General features: G+C 39.1%; 1 protein-coding gene across 4 annotated transcripts; it reads left to right on the forward strand.

The window, feature by feature from the left end:
* On the forward strand, nucleotides 1-27,475 carry LOC140349496 (uncharacterized). 4 transcript variants are annotated; one of them, XR_011924537.1, is made up of 9 exons: nucleotides 1-148; nucleotides 11,679-11,924; nucleotides 15,760-15,834; nucleotides 16,957-17,259; nucleotides 18,431-18,548; nucleotides 20,536-20,803; nucleotides 21,202-21,333; nucleotides 23,310-23,373; nucleotides 24,485-27,475. XR_011924537.1 is itself a non-coding variant. In XM_072435850.1 (9 exons), the coding sequence occupies exons 1-9, from the start codon at nucleotides 97-99 to the stop codon at nucleotides 24,495-24,497; spliced, it is 1,320 nt and encodes a 439-aa protein (XP_072291951.1). In that variant the 5' UTR covers nucleotides 1-96; the 3' UTR covers nucleotides 24,498-27,475. The 4 variants fall into 4 exon arrangements, 3 of the variants coding, with proteins under 3 accessions (XP_072291951.1, XP_072291952.1, XP_072291953.1); XM_072435850.1 differs by having other exon boundaries at nucleotides 23,261-23,373; XM_072435852.1 differs by lacking the exon at nucleotides 1-148 and adding an exon at nucleotides 223-400 and having other exon boundaries at nucleotides 23,261-23,373.
* The last annotated feature ends 32 nt before the right edge of the window (nucleotides 27,476-27,507 follow it).

The raw sequence follows: 27,507 nt of genomic DNA on the forward strand, positions 1-27,507 counted from the left end.
CTCTCTCTCTCTCTCTCTCTCTCTCTCTCTCTCTCTCTCTCTCTCTCTCTCTCTCTCTCTCTCTCTCTCTCTCTCTCTGAGCTGCCTTTGGGGGCTATGGATGGACTGCGTTTACCTCCACTCATCGAGGAGGCACTGGACTCTACAGGTCTGTCACGTTGTCACGCTTTTCCTATATTTAGCCCGCACTACTGCACTGATGCCATCACGAGAGAGCGAGCGTTATCTGCGTCGAGGGAAAACTCTTGAAGCGCTGGATGGGAGGAGGAGAGAGCTGGTCAGGTGGCACGGGGAGGTAGTTTAACTGTTGAAGCTGCTTTATTAGAAGCTGACAGACGAGTGGGCATTTACACTCAGCGATGGCATCTGTGTGCGAGTGACGGAGCCTGCTTGCTGCCAGGTAATGGATGGATGTCTGCCATCTGCACAAAAATAATGTGGCTAATAGTGGCTGTGCTGTTTTGAGCTGCATAATGGATTCAATATGGAGTTGTGTTGTACTTTCTTGGAGCCGGGGTGTGACTTTACATTTAGAGTTCTTTTCAGCTATGGTTACGAAGCTTTGTGGCGTTTTGTGTTTTGATGAAATGTTTTGCTCCATACATAGTCATAGTGTGTTGGAGGGAGGAATGTGGGGGATGTTTTTTTCATTTTCTCAGTGTTTTTCGAATGGGCGTGCACACTTGCATGCTGCTGAGAGGATGTTTACGGCTGTAGAGGGACGGAGGGTCAGCTGGCCTATGACCGGCGCGCAGGTTGCCAGAACGGGACTTCCTGTTGTCCTAAAACTGAACTTTTCAGCTGAATGAACAAGAACTGCTTATTAGGATGATATGCTGAATATTGCAGTAAACCCAAAGTAGGATTGGTGAAGCAACTGGCAAAAACGTATCTGTATTAATTGGACCAGTGGCTCCCAAGCTGGTGGTGATCATCGTGGCCTTTTGCAGTTCAAGTGATGTTAAAATTTGGGTTGATTTTAATGTGTTTTTAGTCTGTACGGCCTGCCTCGTTCAATTCTGAGTTTGTTCTGAGGTAATTCCTGGTTTAATCCTGTTCTGCTATGATCCTACTAGTTTTGATCTGTTTTTTCTCTTGATGTTTTGTGTTTTTCATTTGATTCAATTGAATGTGACAATTACTCATTAGTTTACTGTACATTAAGCTGCCATTACATTTCACAGGCAGCTGCGGTTCTCTGTACTCCCCCCAATGACCACAACAACATGTATACTATTCCACAAGGTCCTCTTCATTTTTACTAACAAGCAAGTTCATGTTGACAGCTCTCCTCTTTCATCACAGCCTCGAGTATACCCTTTTATACCAAAATGTAGTCTTGGAAGTGTCTGGCTAAATGCAGTGCAAGTCCAGATTCTTGATTCCCCATAATAAGAGTCGAGGACACTACAGTGCAGGGGATTGAGCTGTACACACTCACACAGGGATATAACTGGATTAGAGTGAATTGTCCTGGTTGAGGTCAGCTCTGGTGAGACTCTATTGTTGTTAAAAAATGGTGGCTTTTGTGTTCAGCTTTTTGTCATCTAACGAGGACATATCCTTACAAACTTTCTCACCATCGGTCATTTAAAGATGCTGCTCTCTCCCTGGAGGCCAATGCTATCCTGACATGCAATTTGTCAGTAGTAAACCATCTGTATCCTCACTGTTTTGTTATGTCTACTTTATATACTGGTTTATACTGTGGATAAGCCAAAACTATGTGTTTCTTTAGCCCAAAATGGTAAATATGTGGTAATGTCATGGGTGAAAGTTGAACCAATGTTGCTGAAACTTTGTCAAAATCAGCTTAACCAAGGCAAAATTAAGTAAGCGAGAATATAGACAAGAATATAGTTTGTGGGTTCATGGGTCAGTCATTTCTATACTGTTACATTTATATTTTACACAATGGAGTGTGTTGAAAAAAATACAGATGTTCCTTCCCCCTGGAGGCCAAAACAATACCACGGCACATTTCATCATTAGTTATCAATCTGTATCTTTACCATACTGTTACCCCCACCGATAATAGTCACTAAACTGCATTCTCTTTGGTTTCGACGCCCACACATTTATCGGAGTGCATGCACTAAACTCATACCGCTTTGCACCTGCCTACCTGCAGTCCTCCTGTGTCCTCACCTCTTTCCCATCCTCCTCTCTGCTTTGCTGTTGTGCTGGAACATCACCACTGATACTCCCAGTGGGAACCAGGTTTTTCCAAGTCCCCGAAAACCAGTAAACAACACAGTCACATGGCCTGGGAAGATCTGAGGAAAAACAAGAAATACAGTGTAAGATTCTGTTGTTTGATCGGAATGATGCAGCATTCATGAGGTCCATGTGTTTTGTTTTGAGGAACATTTAAAGATTTGAGCTTGAAACACTAAAACAATTAATGTTTTACTTGTAATTTGTTTTATTCAAAGCTAAGTTCACAATTTTAAGCTGTATTAAGGAAACTGTGTTAAAGGTGCAATACGTAAATTTACATATTGGGCCCATCTGCTTGTGTCCATGGTGATGCTAGTGTTTGGCCTAGAATATTCCACTTATATTTAGCATTTATTCAATTAAAGATGTTTTATTTGCTAAACCAGAATCAGAATCAGAACCAGAAAAGGTTTATTGCCATTGTCAATGAACAAAATTCAAAAACGATGCCTTGAAAAACAGTCATTGTTACTGTGAGTGGACTCGCCTATCCACAGATCTGACCTGTTCCTATCACCTGGAATGGTTTCATGTCTATGGAACATTTCAGTAAAAGTAATCATAGCGAGACAAGCAGTTGACTTTCCACTACCCAACTTCCCCACAACTTTTCAATTGTAAACATGTGACGTTAAGTTTGACAAGAAAGTTAATTCAAAATAACTTCAAATTAAATTGTTAATCGTTAATTATATCAATAGTTGCAATCTTCATGAGAAATACATGAACATAAATTGCCAAGTCGACCACGGAGCCAACAAAATGTCAAAGGTGAGTCGAATGGACAAAAATTAAAAACAAAAAAGTAACATTTGTCAGGTTTATAAATCCCTTTACACACTATAAGACGGCCTACATTTACTGCCATTGTAATAAAAAAAGAAAAAAGTATATTGTAGTTAACCACACAATATAATATTCAAAACAATACAATATTCAAAACATTATACATTCATTATTCATCAGAACCAGTGAACTCAACATGTTTTTCTGCCGCTACAGCCCCTGCGCTTGAGTCCACCTCCCGGAGTGAAACATGTGTGCTCGCCCCGCCCCCGGACTTGAGTGTAAAACAGGGCACTCTCAGTGGGTACCTTACGAGCACAGAGCACCATATGCCGCTCTCCTCACACTCCAAGCGAATCAGCCTGAAAGCTCTGGATAAAACAAGACTCTTCCCTCTGCGCAGTCAAATATTGCTTTCCCATAACTTTTCTTCCATTCTCAGCACACTTAGCTTCAGCCTATAATTACCTCCCCCCCTCCCCATTTGTAAGCTTTTATTCTTCTTTCTCGATTTGGCAGACTGTACTGTACTCTCCAGTATTTCCCCTGTGTTTTTTTGACATGTATAAAGGCTTTCAGGTGTGGAGCAGTGATATGCAATTAAACAGATTATGACCACATCAGCTGTTCTCATGCTTTGTAGCCATCCACCGAGGTCTAATCGAATACATCTACGTTCAGCAATTTGATGATGTCATAATTGCAGATGTAGGGCAGGAGCCTATATAACTCTAGGGGAGATTTACAGTGTTTTTAAAGTGATAAATCAATGTTGAATCTGATTATTTGTTACTGATTGGCTCCACCATTGCCATACGAACCTTACGGCTTAAAGTTCTTCTAACCGACAGCAATAACATCTTTGGGCACAACCTTCTGAAGCTATTGTGAATACTTGATTACACGTTTGTTTATATATGCTGACAGCGAAGACATTGAACTTTGTGCCAGTTTTTGTTTCATGTGGTTCGACGCATTGATTACAAATGAGGCAAACCATAAAACATGTCAACAAATCTGCAAATCTGACCGTAGAATTCTAACCCTTTTTTCAAGCCAACACACACTTTCCCATAGCAAACCTCACTGAAAGGATGTGCACACTAACACACTTTTTCTGCACGTTCATCAACAGCAACGGGGCCAAATTATAGCACGTTCTGCCTGCATCTTTACAGCGCTGACCCACTTTCCCTTATTTCAAATGCAAACGTAGATTTTTCCGTTTCGGCAACAGAGCGCCTCATTAGCTTGTGGTGACCGATCCTTTTGTTCTGAGAAGCCTTTCGGGTGTTTTCTCAAGAGCTTCGGTATCAGTGAGAGTTGAATACTTTACCCCATGAGACGTTCACAGATGGAGACTTTCAGATGGGACCAATTTAAGATTGACCTCGTGTGTGCGGGGAGCAGGCGGGAGGGCATCCGATAACATCATTGTCTGTATAAACTGGAGACAGAAGGTTTCCATGGCTGAGAAAACCTGGACCAGACCCAGCTCTATTGCAGGGTTCAAGTGCATATGGTCCAGGCGGTTACCATGGAGATTGGTGAAGGAGAGTTTTGAGTTGGATTAAGGCAGCCTGTGCGAAGAGGTTCAGGGCTCTAGTGTTCTGTAGTCTACAACAATATATTTGATAGGGAAGTAAATCTTTTCAGGCAAAATACAATTACATTAGTCACAAAGCTTTTTAATATGATGAGTCAGGAAGTATATAAAGAAGATGGTGCAAAAATCTCACTGGCATTGAGCAAAAATGTTTGATTTAAAGGGCATTTGACGTCAAACATCAATAACCTAATGGTGCAGTAATGTGAGTGAGTCAACAATCTTGAAAACAACAACAGTGAGTGACGTTTTCAGGGATTATTGAAAAGGAAGGTATAAATAAGACAATGTCAAAAGGTTTTTAAAGGTTTGTTCAGTCTTTGTATTGCTGGGTCCATTCCAGCTTGAACAAAAACAAAACTTGGAAGTATGAATCATTTTGGGCTGTTTTGTTTTAGTTTTGTTTTCATGTTTTCTTGAAAAGAGATGCTGCTATTACGCACTAAATGATAAAAACTCCCCTTTTGCTATTATGGATCGAAAAGTCTGTGTCAGCTTTTCCATGCATTAGGCAATCCAAAGACAACAATGAATAATTTAGACGGATCAGTTTCACTATGTGCTCATATATTGACAATAGTAGGAAATCATTGAAGTGTCCATAAGATGTGGGGATTCAGACAGAGAGTTATGTTACCTCTGGTGAGACGGGAGGGCTAACCACTCCACCGCCACAGAAAGTAACGAATACGCAGTAATCATTTTAGATTCATTTTGGCATCACAGGAAATCCGCTGTCTAAAGCTCGAGATTGTGTCGTCACACATCATAGACTTTATAGTTGCTTAAAGTTACACCACTTGAGATTTTAAAGATGCTAAATACTGGGGATTGTTTTAAGCCAATACTGATATTTGCTATTTGGCTTCAAACCAAGTCGTAGTAAAGGCAACAAATAAACTTTCACACCTTTGTAGAAATAACCAAATGTATTTATCTATGCTATGGAATAGTCTGCTGCATGATTGTATAAACATACAGCCATATTTTTGGGGTAAATGCTCTTCTATTTCCATTTGCACTCAATAGATCGTTCAAAAAGGCAAATCTGATCCTGAGGGCAGACACAGGCACAGAGAGATGGGGACAGTTAAATATCGGGGCCCATTTCAACAATATTCAATATTTGACTGATAATATCTGGGAAAAGCCTCCAATAGCATGATAACGGCCCAATTAAATCCTAAACTTAGCATAGTTCATTCAAAAGTATTGTACATTATAGATATGTTACATGTTTTTTTTACCAGTAGTTCCCCAGCTCTTTTGTTAACTTTTTTATATTGTTTTGCCTAATTCTATACGAACATTAGAAAATAGCGCTGTCTTCAGATCCGTTGCATCCTGTGAACTGACACATTTAAATTTGGATGAATACCTCATAACATTCCCAAACCAAACTTGTAACTTTTAGCGAGTGCGTAGTTTAAATCCTTTTCCATGCACCCACAACATCACAGCTTCATCAAAGTCTCTGGAGAGGGACCAAGGCATTTCTGACTGACAGAGACATCCCGGGACACCTTTTCTCCCTTCACTTAAATCCGTTTATCATCACTCTTACCCCTCCATTTTCTGACTGCTCGTCTCTGCTCTCCGATGCTGTGACCGTGCCATAGCAAAGGGAAACGCTACAACATCAGTGCTGGGCTGGCTTCAAAGCAGAGGGGCGTACGGAGAGGAGGAAGAGGAGGAGGTAGAGGAGGTGGAGGAGGTGGTGTACATTATGCATGCTCTCCCACACGGCTCAACCAATTTAGGCCATACATAGGTTTGAAGCATTGCACGCTCGCTCTATAACTATACAGATGAGCGGCTGCCGTGGCCTGACAAGCAGACAGGTACAACACTAATATACACGTGTTTGTCAAAGTCACAGCGCGACAACAACACCTGTCTTTTCACTCCGTGTTACGCCACATCGTCAGCTTCAGAGGTGCTCAGCCATCAAAGCTTTTCACAGCTGATTTGAGTCCAGATGTTCGCTTTCAGCACCGGCACAAGTTTATTAGATGGATTTTAGACGGAGGAGATATAGTTGTAGAGGAGATATTAAAATACATACAGGCTCTGATTGTGTTGCATGAAATAGAAGAGTTGCAAGCACTGAGCAGAAAGTACTTGTATTCATAAGTTGTTACATCACAAAGTCAAACCGGTTCAGATAAATGTGGTGAATGTAGAGCTATGCAAACGTTTTTTAGATCAGACTGATTACAGTATAAGATTCCACAGTCTTAAAAATACTATGAATATTACAAATCCATGTCAAAACTGTAGAATAATGCATAATTGAACTTCCAGTTTTTCTCAGTCGTATGTAAGGCTGGGTACTTTTAAATGTTTTCAGCTCTGATCTGTTTTTTGATACCGGTATGGTTCCCTATACACATTTACTGTTTAAGTTTATCATTGTGTAATATTTAAAGTAAAGACACACATTGTTATAACATATCCATCTCAAAATATATACAGGTAATTCAAATTATATTCAATTCAGACTTTCACTTTTTGCCTGTTTTGTGATACCAGTAGTTGAATGTTACTTATACATATTGTATATATGTATTACTCATTAACTCTCCCATACTGACTTTATGATGATGAATTTGTACATATTATCTGTTTTTTTGGGACTAGCGGCAGATATGTAAATCAAGTTTCTGTTTACGAAAAATAACGTTATTTTTTTACCTTATAACATAAGTTTGTGGTGACAATGTCTAGTAACTTTCTAAGCTTCTCTCCCAGAACCAAACAAGTATCAAAACATACTTTCTTCCGGCATCAGCTTTGATTGCACACTTTTATCAGTATCAGTAGTACTTTTTCCCCGCACTGTGGCACTTAGGGTTAAACAGTAACCAGCCCAATAGTCCCAAACATCGACCGTTTTGAAAATGTTGTTATTTTACGTTTTCCTCCTTTGCCAAAACTGTCCCACATTCCTGCCTCTCTCAAAATCCTCTCCTCAATTTGGCAGAGAGCCTTTTTTCATCTCTAGGGCCCGTGCCCCGCAGATGAGCACCCAATCAAGAGCTGTAACAAAGGAGCCAGCCAGAGTTGTCACATTAACGTTTAAATTTTACTCTTTTCTTTGACAGCTCCCTGTTCCTGCGGCTCCCATTCTCCACAGGACGAGGTTCACCGTGGCATTCTCAATGTGTTTTGCTGCAATGTGATTACGGAGGAATGTGCTGTGTCCAGATAAAGCCGTTCTGCGCCTAAAGCTAGCGCTGCTCCTGGGAGGACGGCCCCGGCACGCACCTCTCTCCGGTGTATGCATGAAGCGGCCATAGCTAATGTAACGCAGCTTGCATGGAGGAGCAAAGGGGATTGTGGCTCAGAGAGAGGTGGATATAGGTGTCACTACAGCTGATTGGACAAAACGACGTGGCTGACACACGCTGGGGAGACGAGGACGGTAAATGTTTCTGAGAGCGTCGTCTGGGTTATTCTGATGAGAAGCCTGCAGAGATGACAGCTCCGCTCTTCAGGGAATTCTGAGTTAAACTGATGATGGCAAAGAATGATAATATTTTGAATAACAATAAAATATGGCGTTTTCATATGTGTAGGGAAGTTTTAGCGAACGGCTGGTCATAAAAACAAGCACATTGTAAGATTGACAGCCATTCAATACGATTAAATGACAATTACCACCTTATTGCACTAAAGGTATGTAATAGCGTGTTTATTATTATTACATGAAATTTACCCATGTGTGGACAATAAAGGAATATGTTATCTTATCTAGACATTTGTATTACAATATTGATCTAAAACAGATTAAAAAGGGGGATATTGACTTCCCCTCGGAGCAGGAATTCACATTATCAAGCAGCAGGTTTTCTTTTACATGTCTTTTAATATTGTTAAAAAATAGCCACATACATTTTTATAATCCTACATGTATGACTCGTTCTTTAACAGCTCTCAAGCCTCAAATGCAAGACAATACAGGATGATTAAACATGAGTGAAACGTGCATGAATCAATGGAACTACAAAGTAAAAGAAAATTATCATCAAATAATGCATCAAAGTTTATTTCCAACAATATGTTTTTTTAAATATATTATGTATTTAAGTTGGAAATTACTACTCAAAATAATACAGTAGAGCCAATGGTCATAGTTTGCTGTCTTGCGTTGCTCAGTGTTGTAGTATTATTTTGATTCATTCATAATAAGCCACTCACACGGTTTCACATGCCAGAATAGTTTTTGTGTCCCACCCCTAAAACCTGGTTGAATTAAGAGGTTCCAGCTGGGCATCTGGTTTAAATCCTATGCCAAATCAATATGCAAATCTCAATATAATCTCGAGCATGTCATTGATAGATCAGCCGTGTGGATCTTTGATGAGAAACGTCGGAAAGAAGGAGAAGTGTGTGTATAAGTGTGACAAAACTCACTGTATTTGCATTTTCTATTTTTAGCTGGTGTAACAGTTTGTTTGAACTCGACTGCAATCTCCTTAATACATCCACTCATTATATCAGCTCTTTTCTTATAGTTTTTCTTCTCATTTAGATCCAACCGTGGCTCTGTTACCTTTCTATTACAAACCCCTTAGTACATTCTCCTTTAGCTTGCCGGAGTTCAGAATTAGTTATTTCCAATGAAGCTGTTTTCTCCATGGTCTTTATAGCCGCCGCAGGCCAAACAATTCACTCGCTCCCTTTATTTCTTTATGTCTAACTCATTACAGCAGCATCAAAGATTAATGACAAAATAGCCTTGTGCCTGTGAAACCCCTCGCACGCCTCTCTGGGCCGTCATTGTTTAAGCCATTAGAATGGGAGGGAAAAAGTAATAACTGCACGTGGTATGATGAAAAAAGTCTTCACTCTGATGGAAATATCCTGAGACAAAGAGGCAGAAAAATAATTAGTGGAGGAAAAAGTACGTCTCCCTTAAGCAAAGATTACACTTGTGAGTATCAGTCTTAATTAGTGGCTGAATCTTTAGTTAATGCGTTGCAAAGTCCCCTGCTGCCCTTTCCCTCTCTGCAGTGAAGTCACATCTTATCGCTTCCTGGGCTTGTCTTGCTCATCACGTTAAGAACACTTGTTTCAAAGCTGAAGGACTGCACGAGACATTTCGGGGCACTAAGGTACAAATTAACACAATTTGTTAAGTTCACAGCTTGATTGAAAGAGGTCTTGGACTTCAAATAGCTAACTGAGCTTTACAGTGCACAGATACAGAGGCAAGAAACTACTAACGTGTCATTTTGAGTGAGCTTTGGTCCGGCAGCTCTATTGTTTTGACACAATGATACTTCAGCTTGGAGAGACTGAATGAGGACAATAAGAAAAGGAAAATGAATGATTTAAAATTATGAATGATACATAATATAATGGTATAAATAACAGTTTGCAGGGAAAGAGCCTCTCACAGCAGCGCCACGGGGCAGTCGCCAGGCTCAATCTTTGCGGTAGCTTTTTCGCATGTTCTAAGCATGTTTTATTATAGTTATTTTGTACATAGTTTTTCATTTTTCGGGCAATTGTATTTGTTTTGTTCTGTCTGTCTTTGGATTATATTGCAAATACAAAAAAAGCCTTTAATAATCAGGTTTTAAAGGTGCACATTGTAACTTAGTGGAGGGTCTATCACCTGCTTGTCTCCATGGATATGTTATGCTTTGCCTGGAATGTTCCACAGCATGGCATTAAACTCTCCATGGAGACATACTAAGACAAGACATATTTGTTTTTCAGCAATACAAATGCCTGAAATTGAATAAACACACGATGAACAGGTTTAATGCAATACTGAGAATTATTCAAGGTAAAGCGCTACAATTTCCACGGAGACAAGCAAATGGCCCCTCCTCTGGAAAAGTTACACAGTGCGCCTTTAAGTAAAATAGTTTTTGCTAATGTCAGTCTAGTCGGCCTTCCTCTTTTTCCTCTTTTCAATCACATCTCTGCGTAATGGCAAATGTGTGCTCACCGCAACGAGAAGGCAGTTTGATGCAATACTAAAGCCATAAATGACGTCTTTCACTACATCCTGACCTGCTCTTAGCCTCTCCTAGCAGCGCTTGTGTTGTTACCTCAAATGTATTCAAATAACCATGCAGCAAAATTGCAGGCGTTTTAAAACCCACAAAAAAGTCATACATTTCACCGGGTTCAATGTGCCACAATTGTGTTCTGTCATATCCTGCTCACAATGAATAGTAGCTCATGTTTTTATGGCCTTAGAGGTGCATTGCTGAGTGATGACTCATATGATTGCCTCAGCATAGTGGCCCTGCTCCCCCTGTTCCTCTGTGTGTGGTGCCTGGCTCACGCACTCCCTCTAGTGGTCACAAAGGGATAACGTCTGTTGCGGTATGAGTGAGATATTAGGAAGATGCTGGGGTTTGAGTTATCAGATGCAGGACTGTGGATCTAGAGGAGGAACCAAGAAGGAGATGTACACGTGTTGTAGAAAATGACTGGTGTGTTAGTGTTGATAAAGATGCTGAGGTTAGGCTTAATTTATTTGATGTGATTTAAGGTTTTAGAAATAGCAAAAATGTCAAATGTCAAAAAAATAAAATATCCTCCCAGATAAGAATAATAAGAATGTATTGTCTATTTTTCAAATTCATTGTGTCTTTATTTGAAATGCCTGGCTTATTGATTGTCAATATAAATCAGTTTTGGAAGTAGTTTTTTTCTTTAAGATTTTAGATTTAGCTTGTTCTTTAAATTGGACCAAACACAAAATAATGTTAAATATAGTCCAGTGGCAAGTTGGTGACGGTCTGAGATGAAGCTCACCTCATGCCATTAGTTGCAAGTTGAAGCTATATTTATGCTGCATTTATCACAGAAATCGGTAAAAAGTAAATTGCATGACACTGGATTAAATAAATCTAATAAAATTGCAATATATTTTAAAACAGTAAACATCTAAGAGATGACATAAATAATCACAAGATGGTGCTGTTGATCAAAAATACACCCCGCACTGAACCACAGCAGATAAAACTAATGACGCACTTCTTACATCTAACCCATCTAACTCTTTTTTTATCATACCGTTCATCCGTGCTTTTTTTTCCAGATGACCCGTGCGATCTGAAAGCCGAGAGCACCATGGACAATGAGATGACAGCCAAAGAGCGCGGCGTGCTGGTGGACAATGAGAAGGAGGAGGTGGATCGGGGAGAGGGAGGTCCAGAGGAGGAGAGCCTGACGGATGAGCAGGAGCTGGATGAGCTCAGGTCACAGGTGGTGCAACTGCTGCTGGAGCTAGACGAGGCCCGGGAGACGTCCAACAAGCACCAAGAGAGCTTCCACGAGCTGCAAGGTGAGGAGAGCAGACGAGGAGGGCAGTGAGCTGAGTGAATCAAAACCATCACACAAGCATAATAAAGACACGTATTTACCTCTTCAAGTGACAGGGAATATCTAACATTTGAAACGGGATAAAGCATGTTATAAATGCCTGTATGTGCTGAACATGTTGTTTTAAATGGCATAATGTCTATTTTAACACTTCAGTTGAACGTTAGAATCTAGTTATGTTAAATATGAGGCAATTATTGTATTTATCAAGGTTGATTGTAATGATATTGATGACAACTGACTAGTGCAAGCTAATTACATAAGGACAATGGAAACAGTAGATTATAGTGCACAAAGTTATTTACTTAAGCTTATTGGGCTGTGTTAATATAAAGTAATGCAACTTTACTGCAACTGGTGTTGAACTAAAGTGCTGTTTGTTGTTGATTGTGTAAAAAGATGCAGTTGTATCGTCTGGACACTGTTCTAGAAAAACAGGGTGTTTCGACTCTCTTCTAAGCGGTGTTCTCAATCTGTGGATCTGAGAACTCTGAGATTGAGAATGACCCTTGGATGAGAGTAGAAACATCTTGTTTTTCTAAAAAACATTGTCCAGATGATACAACTGAATCTTTTTCTACAATGGAACACTCCTGGACGAGTGAGGGAATACACCGCCTTGTTTGTTGTTGATTGTGAGAGAGAATGGCTATTGATGACTCACTGGACAATGTCCTCGCTTTACCTCGCTTAAGGACTCCGGTTTATGTGATAAAGGTCCACAGCCCTTTAAAAATACATAACAATAATCATGTTTAATGTTTCTTTCTTTGTAAACCTTTGTTTTGACTGTATTTTGCTAGTGCAAGCAACATTTTGACTTGTACTTTGTTGTACGAACAAAGACTATTTCCCTGAGGTCTTTGAGTTCAGGATTGTGACCTCATAACTTCTTTAGTACTGTAATAAACGTGGCATAAATGTGAATTAATGATCTGATATACATCGACATGTTCTTTTTATGATTTAAGGGTGAACGGGGTCCAGACAAATCATATTTGGATTATATGATATTTTGCCTCCTCACCAAGATGAGCAATTTTAACCAGAACATTCTCAGTGTCCCCATTTTCTCCAAAACACAACTTTCTTGTTTTGGAATACAAAAATGTGGCCATATGGGTTGGCCAACAACTAATGTCCCACAACAAAAATGCAGTTTCAAGTTAAATTTATATGTCATAAGATTTTGTGTAATTAAATTAATTCGAGACATAAGCTTAGGGCTGTATAAAAGCCATAACTGTTCCCTGTCTCTTTTCGAACAGAAAGTACAAGCTAAATGTGCTTTGTTTTTTACCCTGGGACTTTTTAAGAGAATTTAATAAGCTTTGCGCTCTACTCTGGGGCAGTTTACTTTTTGTTCATTTTTAATCTCGGCAGAGAAAATAGCTTGAAGTAAGTCTAAAACCTTTGTATTTTCTATTGCTTTTTCTAAGCAAAGATTGTGTATGTTAAATATAAAAGAGCAGAGCAAATAACTGTCAGAACCGAAACATTCATGTTGCAACTTCTCCGTCCCAAGCATCGATACAGTTTATCGGAAAACACACAGTACGCTCAATTAATTTGCAAATCGCTGCACACTGGGAGGCAGATGGTCCCAGAAGAGAAAATCAAAAGGAAAGAAGACGCAAATTCAGCATCACAAAACTACCAAGACGGGACGTGTGATTGCAATGTCACATGTAACACAGTTTAGCCAATCTTCTCCAGAATAAAAGCTGAGATAAACAGGCAGACACAGGCGCTCGTTTCAATGTTTATACTGAGCGGATGACACGCTCTCTTCCTCACGGCCGGCTAAACGGACCATCACGTCAGATCGTAGAAATGATCTTCCCGGTGTTCAGGACAGTGAGTAAGGCCTTGAGCATGGAGCTGCGGCCAACTGTGTGTGTCATGGAGGTCTGAGCTCAGCTGTTTGTGTGGCATTCCTCAGACAACTGTGCACACGCCAAGAGAAGCTTCCAGACTGTGGGAAAGAAAGAGCAGCTTTGGTCACTACGGGACTAGAGCGCAGCTGTTCAGGTTATGACTGCTGGAGTTTGAGTGGGCTTTAAAGCTAAGGTATAGCGTTAAAATGTATACACTACGTTACTTACTAGTGTATTGAACGTGTTTCCTTTCTCCTCATTTATTAGCAGGACTCGTTGAGTAGAGATATGTTTTCACTTTGGTTACATGCACACCAAATATCTGATCACAGTAGGATTTTTTACAGTATGATCAGATTATTGACTTGTGTGATCTGATTTTTGTCTTTTTGGACATTTTTCACACATGTCCAGGTTTTGAAATATTAATTTTCAAATTAATTGTACATTGTCTTCCCAATACAACAGTGACTCTAAAATCCATTGGTTAATTTGTTTTTGATGATCAGATTTCTCGTGATTTTGGTAAACATACCATAATCTGACCATGTGCCGTACATGTGTCCAGGGATGATAGTTACTTTAGGCATATTATTGTCAGGTTTATCATGTTGAAACAGAGGTTTCCACACTGGAAACATAGAGTTAGTGGCTCACAGTGAGAGGCCCATTCCCACAGGGACAGAACAGTTTACGTTACAGGCTAGTGTTGCACAATCTTTAGTCTCAGTCGAATCAACGAATCGAAATTGCAATTATTAACTCAAAAACACTTTATTTAGATAATAGAATGTCCATTGCAACAAACAAAATCTGTTCATTGGGTGGGGGATAGATAGGCCTTAAAGTTTATATCTCTTTTAGATCTTAATGTTCCTTCAGTGTGCACTGTGACCAGAGTCCTACTTATTAAACATATACTATAATTGTCCCATCCCTAACTACTGAAAACATCAATTATATGAAAAAAAAAACATATGTAATTATATAGCAAAGATGGTTAATAACTGTAAGTGTGCTTTACATTTTAGATTCGGATGCCTCAAATGAGCCACTCTTTGCTTTGTTGACAAACCCTTGGCCTTCTCTTGCTGAGCTTCATGATGAAGTCATCAGAAATGGTTTTCACTTTGATGCTGAGCCTCGTCAGGGTTCATTTCATTAGTCTAATGACAGAAGTGTACGAAACACTGATCAGAGCAAAGGGTGACTATGACATAAACATGTGAAAACGTGTGTCCAAACGTTTGACTTGCATGCTATTTTTACTGATAGTAAAACATTATAATTATTTTTAAGCAGTTGAATCAACCAACAAAGACACCAAAACAAACGTATACTGTGATGCACGCCCACTACTTTCTTGAGCTGTTCGATTGTCACCTCCATATTTCCTAATCCTCGTACATTTTTGTTTTTCTATTTTAATAAATAAATAGATTCTGGCTGTGGGAGAAAATATATTTACTAAGGTCATGACCATGCCAGAATTTATTTGAGCACGGCATAACTCATTTTGCAATCCAAAACTTAGTAGTAAAGCGCTAGTGGCATTTCAGTGGGTGGAACTTAAGAAGAAAAACCCTGTGAAGCCGTCTACTGCAACTAATCACATCATAACACAGAACACCCTTATCTGTGGGTGCTTTGGCATTTCACTTCCAAAACAGGTCATTAGAGGACTCTCAAAGTCCTTTTGTTAACCACTGAATAAAACAGCCACTAGTCTTGGCGTCATGCACTCAGAGATACAAACCTGCTCGTGTCATTCATGTCTGCTTCAAGGTTGAACTGCTTATCAAATTGTCATCTTTCCATTGGCAGACTGAAGTGACATTTTTCTCTTATCTCGTGGAACCTGTGATTCGTTTTTCACCCGGCGCTCCTCTCCCTCCCTCCCTCTCTCTCTCCGTACACCAGGGCTGCTGGAGGATGAGCGTTTGGCCAGTGCCCATCAAGCTGAGGCCTTCACGCGCCAAATTCAGAACCTGCAAGGTAAAGTGCAGATAAAACTGAATTGAAAAGATAACGCTGTTCACATGTGATTTGTAAACAGTAACAGAGCAAAGCTGCATCTACACAACATATAGTGTATTAGTTTTAGGTCAATTCAATGTCTTTAACTGTTACTAATTTACTACCCATTATTGTCTTTTATTTAAAACTTTAAAATATATTTATTGATATAAACTAGCAGACAGTAGTCATTATTTTTTTTAATATTTATTTAGATGTGGTTAAACCGAACAAAAGATTGCATAATTTATCAACACATATCAAATTATTCCATGCAATTTTAATAACATCTGGTTCTTTTGGTGTGACTAAGCAGATGTCCATACTGTTAGTTGACACGTTCTAATTACTGCACTTAACACATTCAAAAGTCAAATTAAAAACCATTCAAACTCTCTGTACAATGTAAAATGGAACAATAACATTTTTATGCAGCTGTTTCTGCCTCAAACCTGCTCTCACCTCTAAACACGAAAAGGAGACGAACAGCACGCCGCTCTGAATCTTAAGCACCAGAAGTGTTTTTTCAGGAGGCTCCACATGTTCAACCCAATGTGATGTCCTAAATGTTTGGGAAAATATATTAATATTTTATTACTGTTGATATTTCGTGGACTGGAAGAGACTTTTTCCTCCAGTGAAATGTCTGTTACAGTGCGTTACATCAGCCTCCTTCAAGCATCAGCCCACTCATGCAACCCATACACCACCCACTACAGCAAACACACTTTCACAACATCAGGTGAACACGGACACATCCACAAATGCCTTCTACAGTGCGGTCCATATTTAACAAAATGTTTGGCCTGCTTGATAATTACAGTCCTGCGCAGTCTACTTTGCATGTAACATTTTAAACACTCTTCTCTGGCTACGTTACTATTTTTATTACTCTGTTATTGATTTGCTCTTCGAATGGTTGAGGGAAAGTTCCTGCAGTACTGCCCTTAAACTGACAAGAAAGAAATGTTAAGTAGTTAAGGGGACGTGGGAAACTTGGGTATCAGAGTGCCAACCTTCAAGTTCAAGCCCATTTTAGACTTGAGGTGGCATTGAAGTAGAAATATTCAAAACCTTTCCGTTCCCTTTTACCTCCTCCAGCCCAGCTCAGGTCGGTGCAGGAGGAGATGAACAGCCTGGAGGAGGAGAAGGAGAGCGAGCTAGCCGAGGCTCAGGAGGAGCTCAGAGTGGCCCACGAGGAGGTGATTCTGCTCCAACAGGCGGCGGAGGAGGCAGCGGCGGAGCGTGAGAACGACATCGCCAGTCTGCAGGAGGAGCTGTGCCGGCGCCGGGCCGAGCTGCAGAGGCTGAGCGAGGAGACGCAGGCCTACGAGCTGGAGATAACCACTCTGCGAGCCGAAATCAACATGAAGAGCCAGCGCCGGGAGGCCGAGAGGAGAGAGGGTGAGGGGGCACAAGAATGTACTTTTATACTTGTTTCAATCGACAAACACGATACTCACATTGCAAGAAACATGAGGCTCAATCATGGTTTGAACCTGAATAAATGTTGAGCTGGTTTGCATCTGGATTATGATTATGAAGTCCAGACCGATATTAGAGTAAAACAGAATCTATTTAACACTTAAGCTTGTAACTCTCTTACGCTTTACTGGGTTCAGAGTTGTTGAAGTATGAACATATTTAACAATTTAGTATGTTTGCACACTCAGATCTATAAGAAATGTACATATGGAAGCGTGGAATTAAACCCAGTGTGTTATGACCACTTGAACATTTTTAATTATATTATATTTATATCTACTTTTCAGTGCAATATATTTCTAGATCATGCAAGAAGCTTACACAAGTTAAACAATTGATCAAATATTTATAAAGTTGAGTTCAAGACAGATGTTTTTGTGGATAGTCAGAGGGGGGCATGAGGAGAATAAATATTAGTAAAAGCAAGACATATACAAACAAACAAATAATCAGCCTGTCAAAGCAAATAGAAAGTGGCTATTACTGAGTTAAGAGCCTCAAAGCCCAGTGCTGATCAGTGAAACAAAGACAAACATTACAGCTTTGTGTCTAATTAACAACACAAAGCATGATGTCTTGGACCGAACGCACAACGTGTCAGCTCCTCCATAAATCATTCATTCACAGTAATGAATATTACAGAGTACAACATAATTGCAGAGGGTTGCGAAGGGCGTGCTGCGTTTGTGTGCATCTGCAAATGTGTGTTAATCTTCCTTTAAGACTTTGATGAGCTCTTAGGTGATGAGACGAGGGGTGTGGGTGAACACAACAGACATACATACATGAAGCTCACATTTCTGAGGAGAGAAAACCTCAAATTAATCTTTGTAGATAAATAGGCTGTACTTTTAGATTTGACTGATCATTTACAAATACATGACGATACAAAAGTAGGACTGTGAGATACATATTGAAAGCTAGTTTGATTATTTATTGAGTGCATAAGCAGAAACAAATAGAATTCTGTTTGTGTTTGTGTGAGTCTTACTGACAGAGCTGGAATAAAAGCAAATTGCATGAAACACTTCCTGAGTAGTAACTTAGTCTTTCCTCCTCCACTCACCTGCGATCGTGTTTGTCCGTGTAGGAGATGTGGACTTGTTAAAGGAGGAGTGCCGTGTGCTGAAAGAGGAGTGTGAGACGCTGAAGGAGGACAACAGACGGCTCTCGGAGAAACTCCAGCTGCTGAAGAGACAGAGGACCAGGTAAGAGCTGCACACACACCGACTACAAACAGCAGCACAAATCAAAGTTAAGGAGGAATTCATTTATGGTCTTTAAAAACTGTGGTAATCAAAATGCAGAATTGTTGAAATCAGTTGAAAGCCAAAAGTTTTCGGACCAAATTAATGAAATTGGTAAGGTTTTTGTCTTTCAAACACGGTCAACTTACACTAGAGTTATATATGCCTCTACCCACAATTTTACATAAAAACAAAATCAATACTGCCTTACTTTAAACACTGCTCACTGAAGAACAGGTACAAGTACACATCCACTTTGAAAAAGGTCTTAAAATACACACTTTGCATTGCTAATAAATTATATAAAGATTCTATTACTGTAGCAGCTCAATTTTGAAAATGACTGCAGAGAAATACAGAAAGTTCAGGAGAAATACAGGAAGTTCAGGAGAAATACAGAAAGTTCAGGAGAAATACATAAAGTTCAGGAGAAATACATAAAGTTCAGGAGAAATACATAAAGTTCAGGAGAAATACAGGAAGTTCAGGAGAAATACATAAGGAGAAATACAGGAAGTTCAGGAGAAATACATAAAGTTCAGGAGAAATACATAAAGTTCAGGAGAAATACAGAAAGTTCAGAAGAAATACAGAAAGTTCAGGAGAAATACATAAAGTTCAGGAGAAATACATAAAGTTCAGGAGAAATACAGGAAGTTCAGGAGAAATACATAAAGTTCAGGAGAAATACATAAAGTTCAGGAGAAATACAGAAAGTTCAGGAGAAATACATAAAGTTCAGGAGAAATACATAAAGTTCAGGAGAAATACATAAAGTTCAGGAGAAATACAGAAAGTTCAGGAGAAATACAGGAAGTTCAGGAGAAATACATAAAGTTCAGGGGAAATACATAAAGTTCAGGAGAAATACAGGAAGTTCAGGAGAAATACAGGAAGTTCAGGAGAAATACAGGAAGTTCAGTAGAAATACAGAAAGCTCAGGAGAAATACAGAAAGTTCAGGAGAAATACATAAAGTTCAGGCTTGATTCTACTTTTGTCCTGTTTTCTTATTCTTGGTTTGGGCCAGTTATATTGCTGTTTAGGCCCAATTTAGTCCTAATCTTCGTTAATCATGGTTTGGACTCTGTTTAAACCTTGTGTGCAGGTCTTGGGGTCAAAAGTGTAATCTCCAGCACACACCACCTGTTTGATCCAGTTATACAATGTGAGAGATTAATAAACACCATTAGTCCGATAAAGGATGGCAATGTTTGAGGTAAAATTCTTCAGTGACCTTGGAAACAGCTGAAGACACAACAGTCTCTCCGTGAGGTCCATTTTAAAGAAGGATTTAGCAGATGGTGAACTAAAGCAGCCTCCATCTGTGTGGGAAGATGGTGTGATGTGATCAAACGGGAACTTTGTTTTAAAATAACTGGTGTTTTTTGGACCAGAAGGCTTTGAGAAAAACGGAGGAAATTGTGCGGATAATATGATCAAAACATAAGCTATTAAAAGAGAACTGACTTACATGAAACTAAAAGCCAACAGTAGAACACAAAAATAGTCAGAGAAGGCAAATTGCTTGGTGGTGGTCGGATGGCACAGATTGGCAGCCTCTTTTCCGGCAGTATGTCCCAGGGCAGCTGTGGCTTACCAGCATGTGGAGTTTGACTTTAGTGCTTTAGGAGACCATGTCAAGCCTGTGTTGCGCAATACAAGTGTAAGGCATTATTCATTATTATTAAATTATGCACCCTGTAATAAGAATGTAATTGAAGTGATTTATTCTTCACAAATATGTCATTTAAAATGCATAAACACATGGTATTTTTGTAATTTTTCCTTTTAACCACTGCAATTTACCCACAATGGACCAAAGTGAATGTGTAGTCTCTTTGTCTGGATCTACTTCATCCTAATTAAATACCTTTTCTCATTCATTTTTAATTATAACAAGCCTCCGCTCTGACCCCTCCACCATTGTCCCCTCTCTGTCCCGGCAGCTCCAGTGTGTACCTGTCTCTGAAGGAGGAGGACAGCGACGCCCCTGAGGGGAAAGCACTGGACTCTGAAGAGGTCCTGACTGAGAGCTACATGACCATGGCACACTCTGAAAACTGCCACCTTCGGGACGCCTCCATCCAAAAAAACATTTCCTTTGACGGGAAGGCAATGACCCCCACTGGCTGGAGCGGGGGCATGGGCGAGATCCTCTCCCTACGGGACCAGCTCAAACAGGCCGAAGAAAAAGCGCTGCAGGTTCAGAGAGAGGTAAGTGCGAATGAAATATACATGGAAGTGTAGACATTGTCATACATTTTTAATACTTAGACAGACAGCTGTATTTAATCCTAACTACACAGCAATCAGATTTTTTTTTTTTTTGCATTTCAAGACGTAAACAATATCCTAAATTACATGCAGCTTTGAACTCAGCATTTGGTAAATCTGAGACAAAGTTTAAGGGGTAGGTTTGGAAGAAGTGGACTATCGTTGTGGCATAAAACATTAAAAACTAACTACATTGCAAACTTCTGCCCTTGCTTTATGTATTTATTTCCCACTGTATGTCTGTAAAGCCTTTTGGTCAGCTGCTACTGTTTTTAAATGTCCTATATTACAAAAGGTTGAATTAGAGGTTCAGACATGCTGCTGACCTGTGTCCTCAGTGCGACAGTCTGAAAGTGGAGCTGAAGGATCTGCAGGAGCTGTATGAGAGCAGTCAGAAGGAGAGGGCGGAGCTGGAGGAGGAGCTACAGCGATGCAAGGCCGAGCTGGAGAAACTGTCCGGAGGGGCCCAGGTACGACATAGAGGAACGCTGTAGGAGATGCACGTTTTTAAGGATATTTTCAGAACAGAATGGCTGCACATAAACAACACACAAACTATAATATTTGTGCACTGAAATGTTTCTTCAAATGTAACAATGAGCTACATAATATAATCTATATAATCGTGTCTGTTTATTCAGACAGGGATCATTGGAGGAAGTAATACATGGATTCCAGCTTGGCTATTTTAACACATTTCCTGGAGACTAAATAGGATCAAACTTTAGTTTTAGTTTTCTGATGATAATCTAAGAACCTCATTTGAGTACTTGACAGACAGTTTGAGAAATCCAGATTGTTTTTATAAGTCATAATGTGTAAAACACAAAGGCGTTTTTTTGAATAGTTTTGAACTACAATCCGTCACGGCACATGCTGCCGACTTGAAGTTTCTGTTTTGAAAGTTAAAAAACAAATCAAAACTCCATTCATACACCATTATAACTCGGATCTGAGATGTAATTTCATGTGTTTTTACAATTTGCATTTTTGTATTGTTCAGTCAGGAAACATTACATCAAATCTTGATTAAGTGTCATCTTTTCTCTAGTTCCGTCTTTTGTTTAGTCTGATAGAAGTAACATTCATTTCCCCCAAAGAAAAATGTGTATTGGTGCAAATTAGCAAATAAAAATACAATACTGTAAGTCTTACATCTGTTTCCATGTAGTGTCTGACTGAAGTTCTGTTTGTTTGGTACAAAGTGAATCAATATATAACTTTGTCTCGGCTCACAAGCTGTCAGATGCCCTATGACACATTTCACACATCTCTGCTGTATCTGTGTCCACTGAACCTGTCATGTCTCCATCTCACTCTCTGTATTATATATATACATATACATACGACACTGTGATGTGAAGAGATGTTCTGACTTGTACCACTCCTCCCCCTGTGTGTCTGTCCATTAACCCACTATAAACTTGCAATGTCTATTTTCAAGCTAGAGGTTCACCATAAATGATTCAAGATAGAAAATAGACATTGGAAAGTTACGTTAGAGTCTGTTCTTTAGTAAAAAATAACGTGTCTTTGTCTTTCTGGGGTGTTTGTGCTGTCAAACTGTCCAAATGTTCCTGTCCTTGTTCTCTGAGTGTCCATGACCCTTCAGCCTGTAGGACTATGATATTCTACACGCAATTACAATTCAATTCAATGAGGAAAGAGAGACAACTATTCCACTATTTGCCACTGTCTTTTTATGTTTTCTCATATCACATGCAGCAATTAAGCACAGCAGTCACATTCAGAGGTGGAATAAAACATTTTGGAAGAGTAAGTGGGCACATTAACATATTTGCACCGGAGGCTAGAAGAAGTGGTTTGGTAAAATTAGATTTCAGTTGTAAAAACTATTTTTTAAATCAAAATATTGTAAGTCCACTTTAGATAGTACTAAGTAATACAGTTATAGTAAGTAATTTATACTTATAAGGTTTAATAACTTTATCGAGTAATGCTAATTCTGCCCAGGTGTTTTCTGGTCCACCACCTGTTTTTCTCTATGAATATGTTATTGCTTTGCCTAGAATGTTCCACAGTATTCAAGATCTCTATCTCCATGGAGACATGCCATACAGCTTCATCGAGACAAGCAGGTGGCAGTCCCTCCACCAGAAAGGTTACAGAGTGCACCTTTAAATGTGTCGTTCCACCTCTGATCACATTTATTTGATTAGCTTGTTGCAATTCTATCATTGTTTTTTATTCTATTATTGTTTCTTTCTCTGCACTTGACCATCACCTCCCTCACAGCCATAACCCCCCTTCCACTATGATTTTGTGATTTTTTCTGTTGTCATGTATATATTTGTTGCCATGTGAACAGTTTTGATTTACCTGTATCCATCGTTCATTTCCCCCCTCACGCACATCGTCCTTGTTTTGTCCCTTCAGAGACTCATCCATGCGTCTGAGCACCCTGTTCTCTCCATCCCCTTCATAGGAATGATTGTAATAGTGGCTGTGGTCTGGTGCTGGTTGTCGGAGCTGGCGTCCCAGAGAGCAAGGTATGGGAAGAGACCCCAACTTCTACACACAATGGAACACATGGAGAACTGATGTGCTTTGTAAATGAAGAAATAAACGGGAAAAAGGCTCTTGTTAACTTAGCATATGAGTCGAGGAGGGACGTGTCGTTTACAAAATAATATTGCAATAGTTGAAGATACTAGAGTGGTTCTCTGCAGGATAAAGTATTGAATTCCAAGATGGAATAAGCGCTTTTTGACTGTTCAAAAACGTGCCTTGAATTTTTGTTGTCTGATTCTGTATGAGATTTGCGCCTGCAGACAATTACTCTATCTTCAAGCTGAAAACTCATCTCCAAAGAGCACCTGTCTAGTATTGGAATGCACTCATGCTCTGCTTCTTGCAGTATTATCTTTGTGATATTGAAATAGTTGATTTGAAGATATCAGACATTGGAATACCAAGTGTAATGTCTATTAAAAAAAAATGAGTTCTTTATTTAGGTAAATTTTTACTGTAGCATTTTACAAGCATATTTCTGATGAACTGAAAAATGATCATCTGATTGGATGATTGGACTGTAAGTAACCTTTGTGCCATCATTCTCAAAAAAACATACAACATGAATATAATGCTGTATTAGGAAGACAAATAAAACAATTTCCTGAATAAGGTTAGCATAAAGGTTAACAAACTGGACAGTTGGACAGTTGGGCAGTTTGGCAAATTGTAACAAATGTACAATAACGGTGTTTTGATGATTCCTTGTACTCTTAACTGTGCCTAACCTTCCTGCAGAGTCTAATTTGATTCAATTAGAGCGACACACAAAACGCTTTAGTAAATTCTATGCATTAATCAGTTAACTCTTCACTGTTCTTTACTGAGGAAAAGATACGGCCTACCCTACACACACCACGCTAATTATTGCACTGTGGAGTCGATTTTTTTTTGCTCCTATTTTTAGCCCGCGCTTCACACTTAAACACACTCTGAATAAATGCTAATCCCCTCATTTACTTTCTCTGTCTCTGCAAGAAGGCAAAAGGCCCCAGCATTTCACCAGAAAATCTCTGAACTGGTTTAAATAATCGCATGGGCCCAATTGTGAGTGTTAATGCCACTTTCTCTCTCCTGTTTTTCCCTCAGGGGGGTGAGATAGGTTGGGGCTCCATTTTGACTATTACTGCAGCCACAGCAGTGCTCCTAATGATGACTAGCTTGTTGAGAGCTCTTGCCCGCTGCTGATTGGATGCCAACAATCCCGGCACAGCGAGGACACACGCCCCAGTATCTCTCCTGCCACGTGTAGAGCAATTTTTCTTTTTGGGTAAAATATAATATAAACAAATGGGGAAATGGTGTCCCTATAATGAGATGGTACTTCATGTAGACGGACGGAGGAGAATGCCCGGGCCTCGCTTGAGTGGCGTCCGAGGAAATTTGTGCAGATGAAGACGACCCGTACTGACTCCTCATATTGTATGCTAGTGCTGTGTCATTGTCTGTGCATAACTCGTTTAGAGCAAAATACAAATGAAGCTTTTACTATTGTGCTTTGGACGCTTTTCAATTAATTTAATTTATTTATTTGGATGTTTTGTTCATAGCTGTCTTTGATAATAATGACAAATGTAGGCTCCGCACTCTGAATGCCCTGAACCCACACTGTCCCTTTAAAACCAACAGCCTGTTTATTTTCTGTTGCATAATCATTTACTCTCAACTTACCTCTGAATACTAAATGGAGTCAGTGTATTATCTGTTTGTAAAGCCCACTGAATGCTCTGACAGTGCAGCAAACAGAGTTCGGCATCAATAAGCACCTGTCAATCATCTGTCGTGGTGACCTTTAACCTTTAGTAAATGGGTTTTTCTGTTATGTGCTGTGTTATGTCTTCTGCACTTCGTCCAAGGATAAGGCTCTCTGCACTGTTCACAATCAAGTCACAGATGTACTGCTGTTCACACACGGACACTTACTGCAAGCACAGATTGAATTGTTTTCTTTTTTTCTTCTCATAATGTAACGCTATGAAGTCAGAGTAAACTCATGCAATGGTCAAGCTATCCTACAAAAATCTATAGATCTGGACATAAATCATTGTTGTTGACGCCCTAAATCTAACAGTCAAATACAATGAATCGTTTGGTCTTTATTGACCACTCTCATCTTTTGTTATATCCTTATCACAGTGGTACAGATTAGGGTTGTCCAAAAATCTATTCCCGATTTATACTAAAACTAGTATCAAAGCTAGATTCTCATTTTTACTCATAGAAACTGTGATATTTTTTGTCAGAAATGTTTTTGATATTGTCTGAAAAGGTGTTTTTAATTATCATTATGACAGGGGTGTTCAGTTAAATTATATCTAAAATCAGGATTAATCAAACGATTATTTGCTGAGAGAAGGTGAGCATCTGCGCCTACACAAACAGATGCAGTCAAAGTCTGACTCTCAGAAATATGCTGTAGTAAACTTACTCTACAAGTAAAAAGGTACAATACGTGAGCAACTTTTCCACTCAGGGAAACATGCACGTACACACTTAATCCTCTGATTAAATATTTTTTGCAATTGATTAGTTTAGCGCAATAACCATAATTCTAATCTAAATGTGATTAATCGCGCAGCCTTATATAATGATATCAAAAGCTTTATCAAGCCTTGTCTGTGGTAACAACATTTGCACTACAAACTTATGTATTCATTCAGTTGGGTTATTAAAGACCTGGAAATGTAATTCAAATCTCATCATTATGGTTTGAGTCATCAGACATGCACCACATAAACATACAGTGAATAATATATTATTTACCCTGTGTGCAGATGAGCCATTAAAAAAGTCCAAACCGAGCATTAAAACATCTGAATATACTGTATGTGAATGTGGATATTAGTTTACAGTTGTGAAATGCTATTTTTGTGACAAGCATGCAGCAAACCTTACCGAAGTACAATCTATAATTTATGTTTTGTTGCTTTGTATTTGATGTAAATAGATGCGACATATACAGTGCAGACTTGTGGGAGAGATATTGTATTTCTTAAACCCATTTGTACTAGCTTTGTAGAAAGTTGATTATTTTTTGGGAGAGCAAATGTATATTTGATATCTAAATGATATGCTATGATATAAATGTTTATTATTTATGGTGAAAATGTCATTTCAGTGACTCGGCTTTAGAAAATCTTTTATTCACGCTATAGAATATAGTATATATATAGTTTGTAATGTGGTGTAAAGAGAAAAAGCAAACACAATCTACTCAAAGGGTGTCTAAATGTACCCATCAATCATTGCATGAATTTAAACTAACATCTTCTGTACCAAATGAAATAAGTTGTTTCAGCAATTAGCCTATTTTTTTCATTATTTTCTTTGCACAGGACAACAGAACTATTTGTGTTTGTGTTATTCTGCATCTCTTTTGCAAAACACAACAGTCATGGTTGTATCATTAAACCGTACATTGCAATTAGGTGATTCTTAATGCAAGGAGTCCATTTTCACCCAGTCCTACACTAACTAAAGACAGCATTATTAATCAGTTTGATGACCATGACCAGAGGTGGGTAGAGTAGTCGAAAATAGTAAAAGTAAAAGTACCATTAACTCTATACTAACATTACTGAAGTAGAAGTACAAAACAATGATCCAAGAAAAAACGTAACTAAAAAGTAGAGTATGAGAGTAACCGCCTGGACGTCTGATTTATATATTGAACTTCTGTAATTGGAAAAATAGACAAAAAAATTAGAAAAGGTAAATCATATCTGAAGCAGCGGTGACAGAAACAGAAATTTTAAAATAATTTAATATTGTCAACAGCTTTTTGTGGACTTACAGTGAAAAAAGGAACCAAAAATGACAGGGTTAGGGTTACTTCAATACAAATATTACTCAAGAAGGAGTAAAAGTATACTGCTAGAAAAGTACAGTTTCTTCTGTACTACTCTCCTCTGCCCATGACTACTGCAGCCTGGCGTGCATGTACTGTACACACCACTTGCTTGCTGCTTACATGTATTAGGGTTGGTGTTTGCTATATTATAAGCGTGGATATTTTGTTACCTGGAGGTCAATTTTGTATTGTAAATGACTTAAAGAAATAAAATGATCTTCCTTGCAAAACTGACTGAGGCATTTCTTTACTTAGCTAGTGG

Source organism: Eucyclogobius newberryi, unplaced genomic scaffold (genome assembly GCF_026437365.1).
Source record: "Eucyclogobius newberryi isolate DKJ021-1_F unplaced genomic scaffold, fEucNew1.0.hap1 SCAF_7, whole genome shotgun sequence".
In the NCBI taxonomy this organism is placed as follows: Eukaryota; Metazoa; Chordata; class Actinopteri; order Gobiiformes; family Gobiidae; genus Eucyclogobius; species Eucyclogobius newberryi.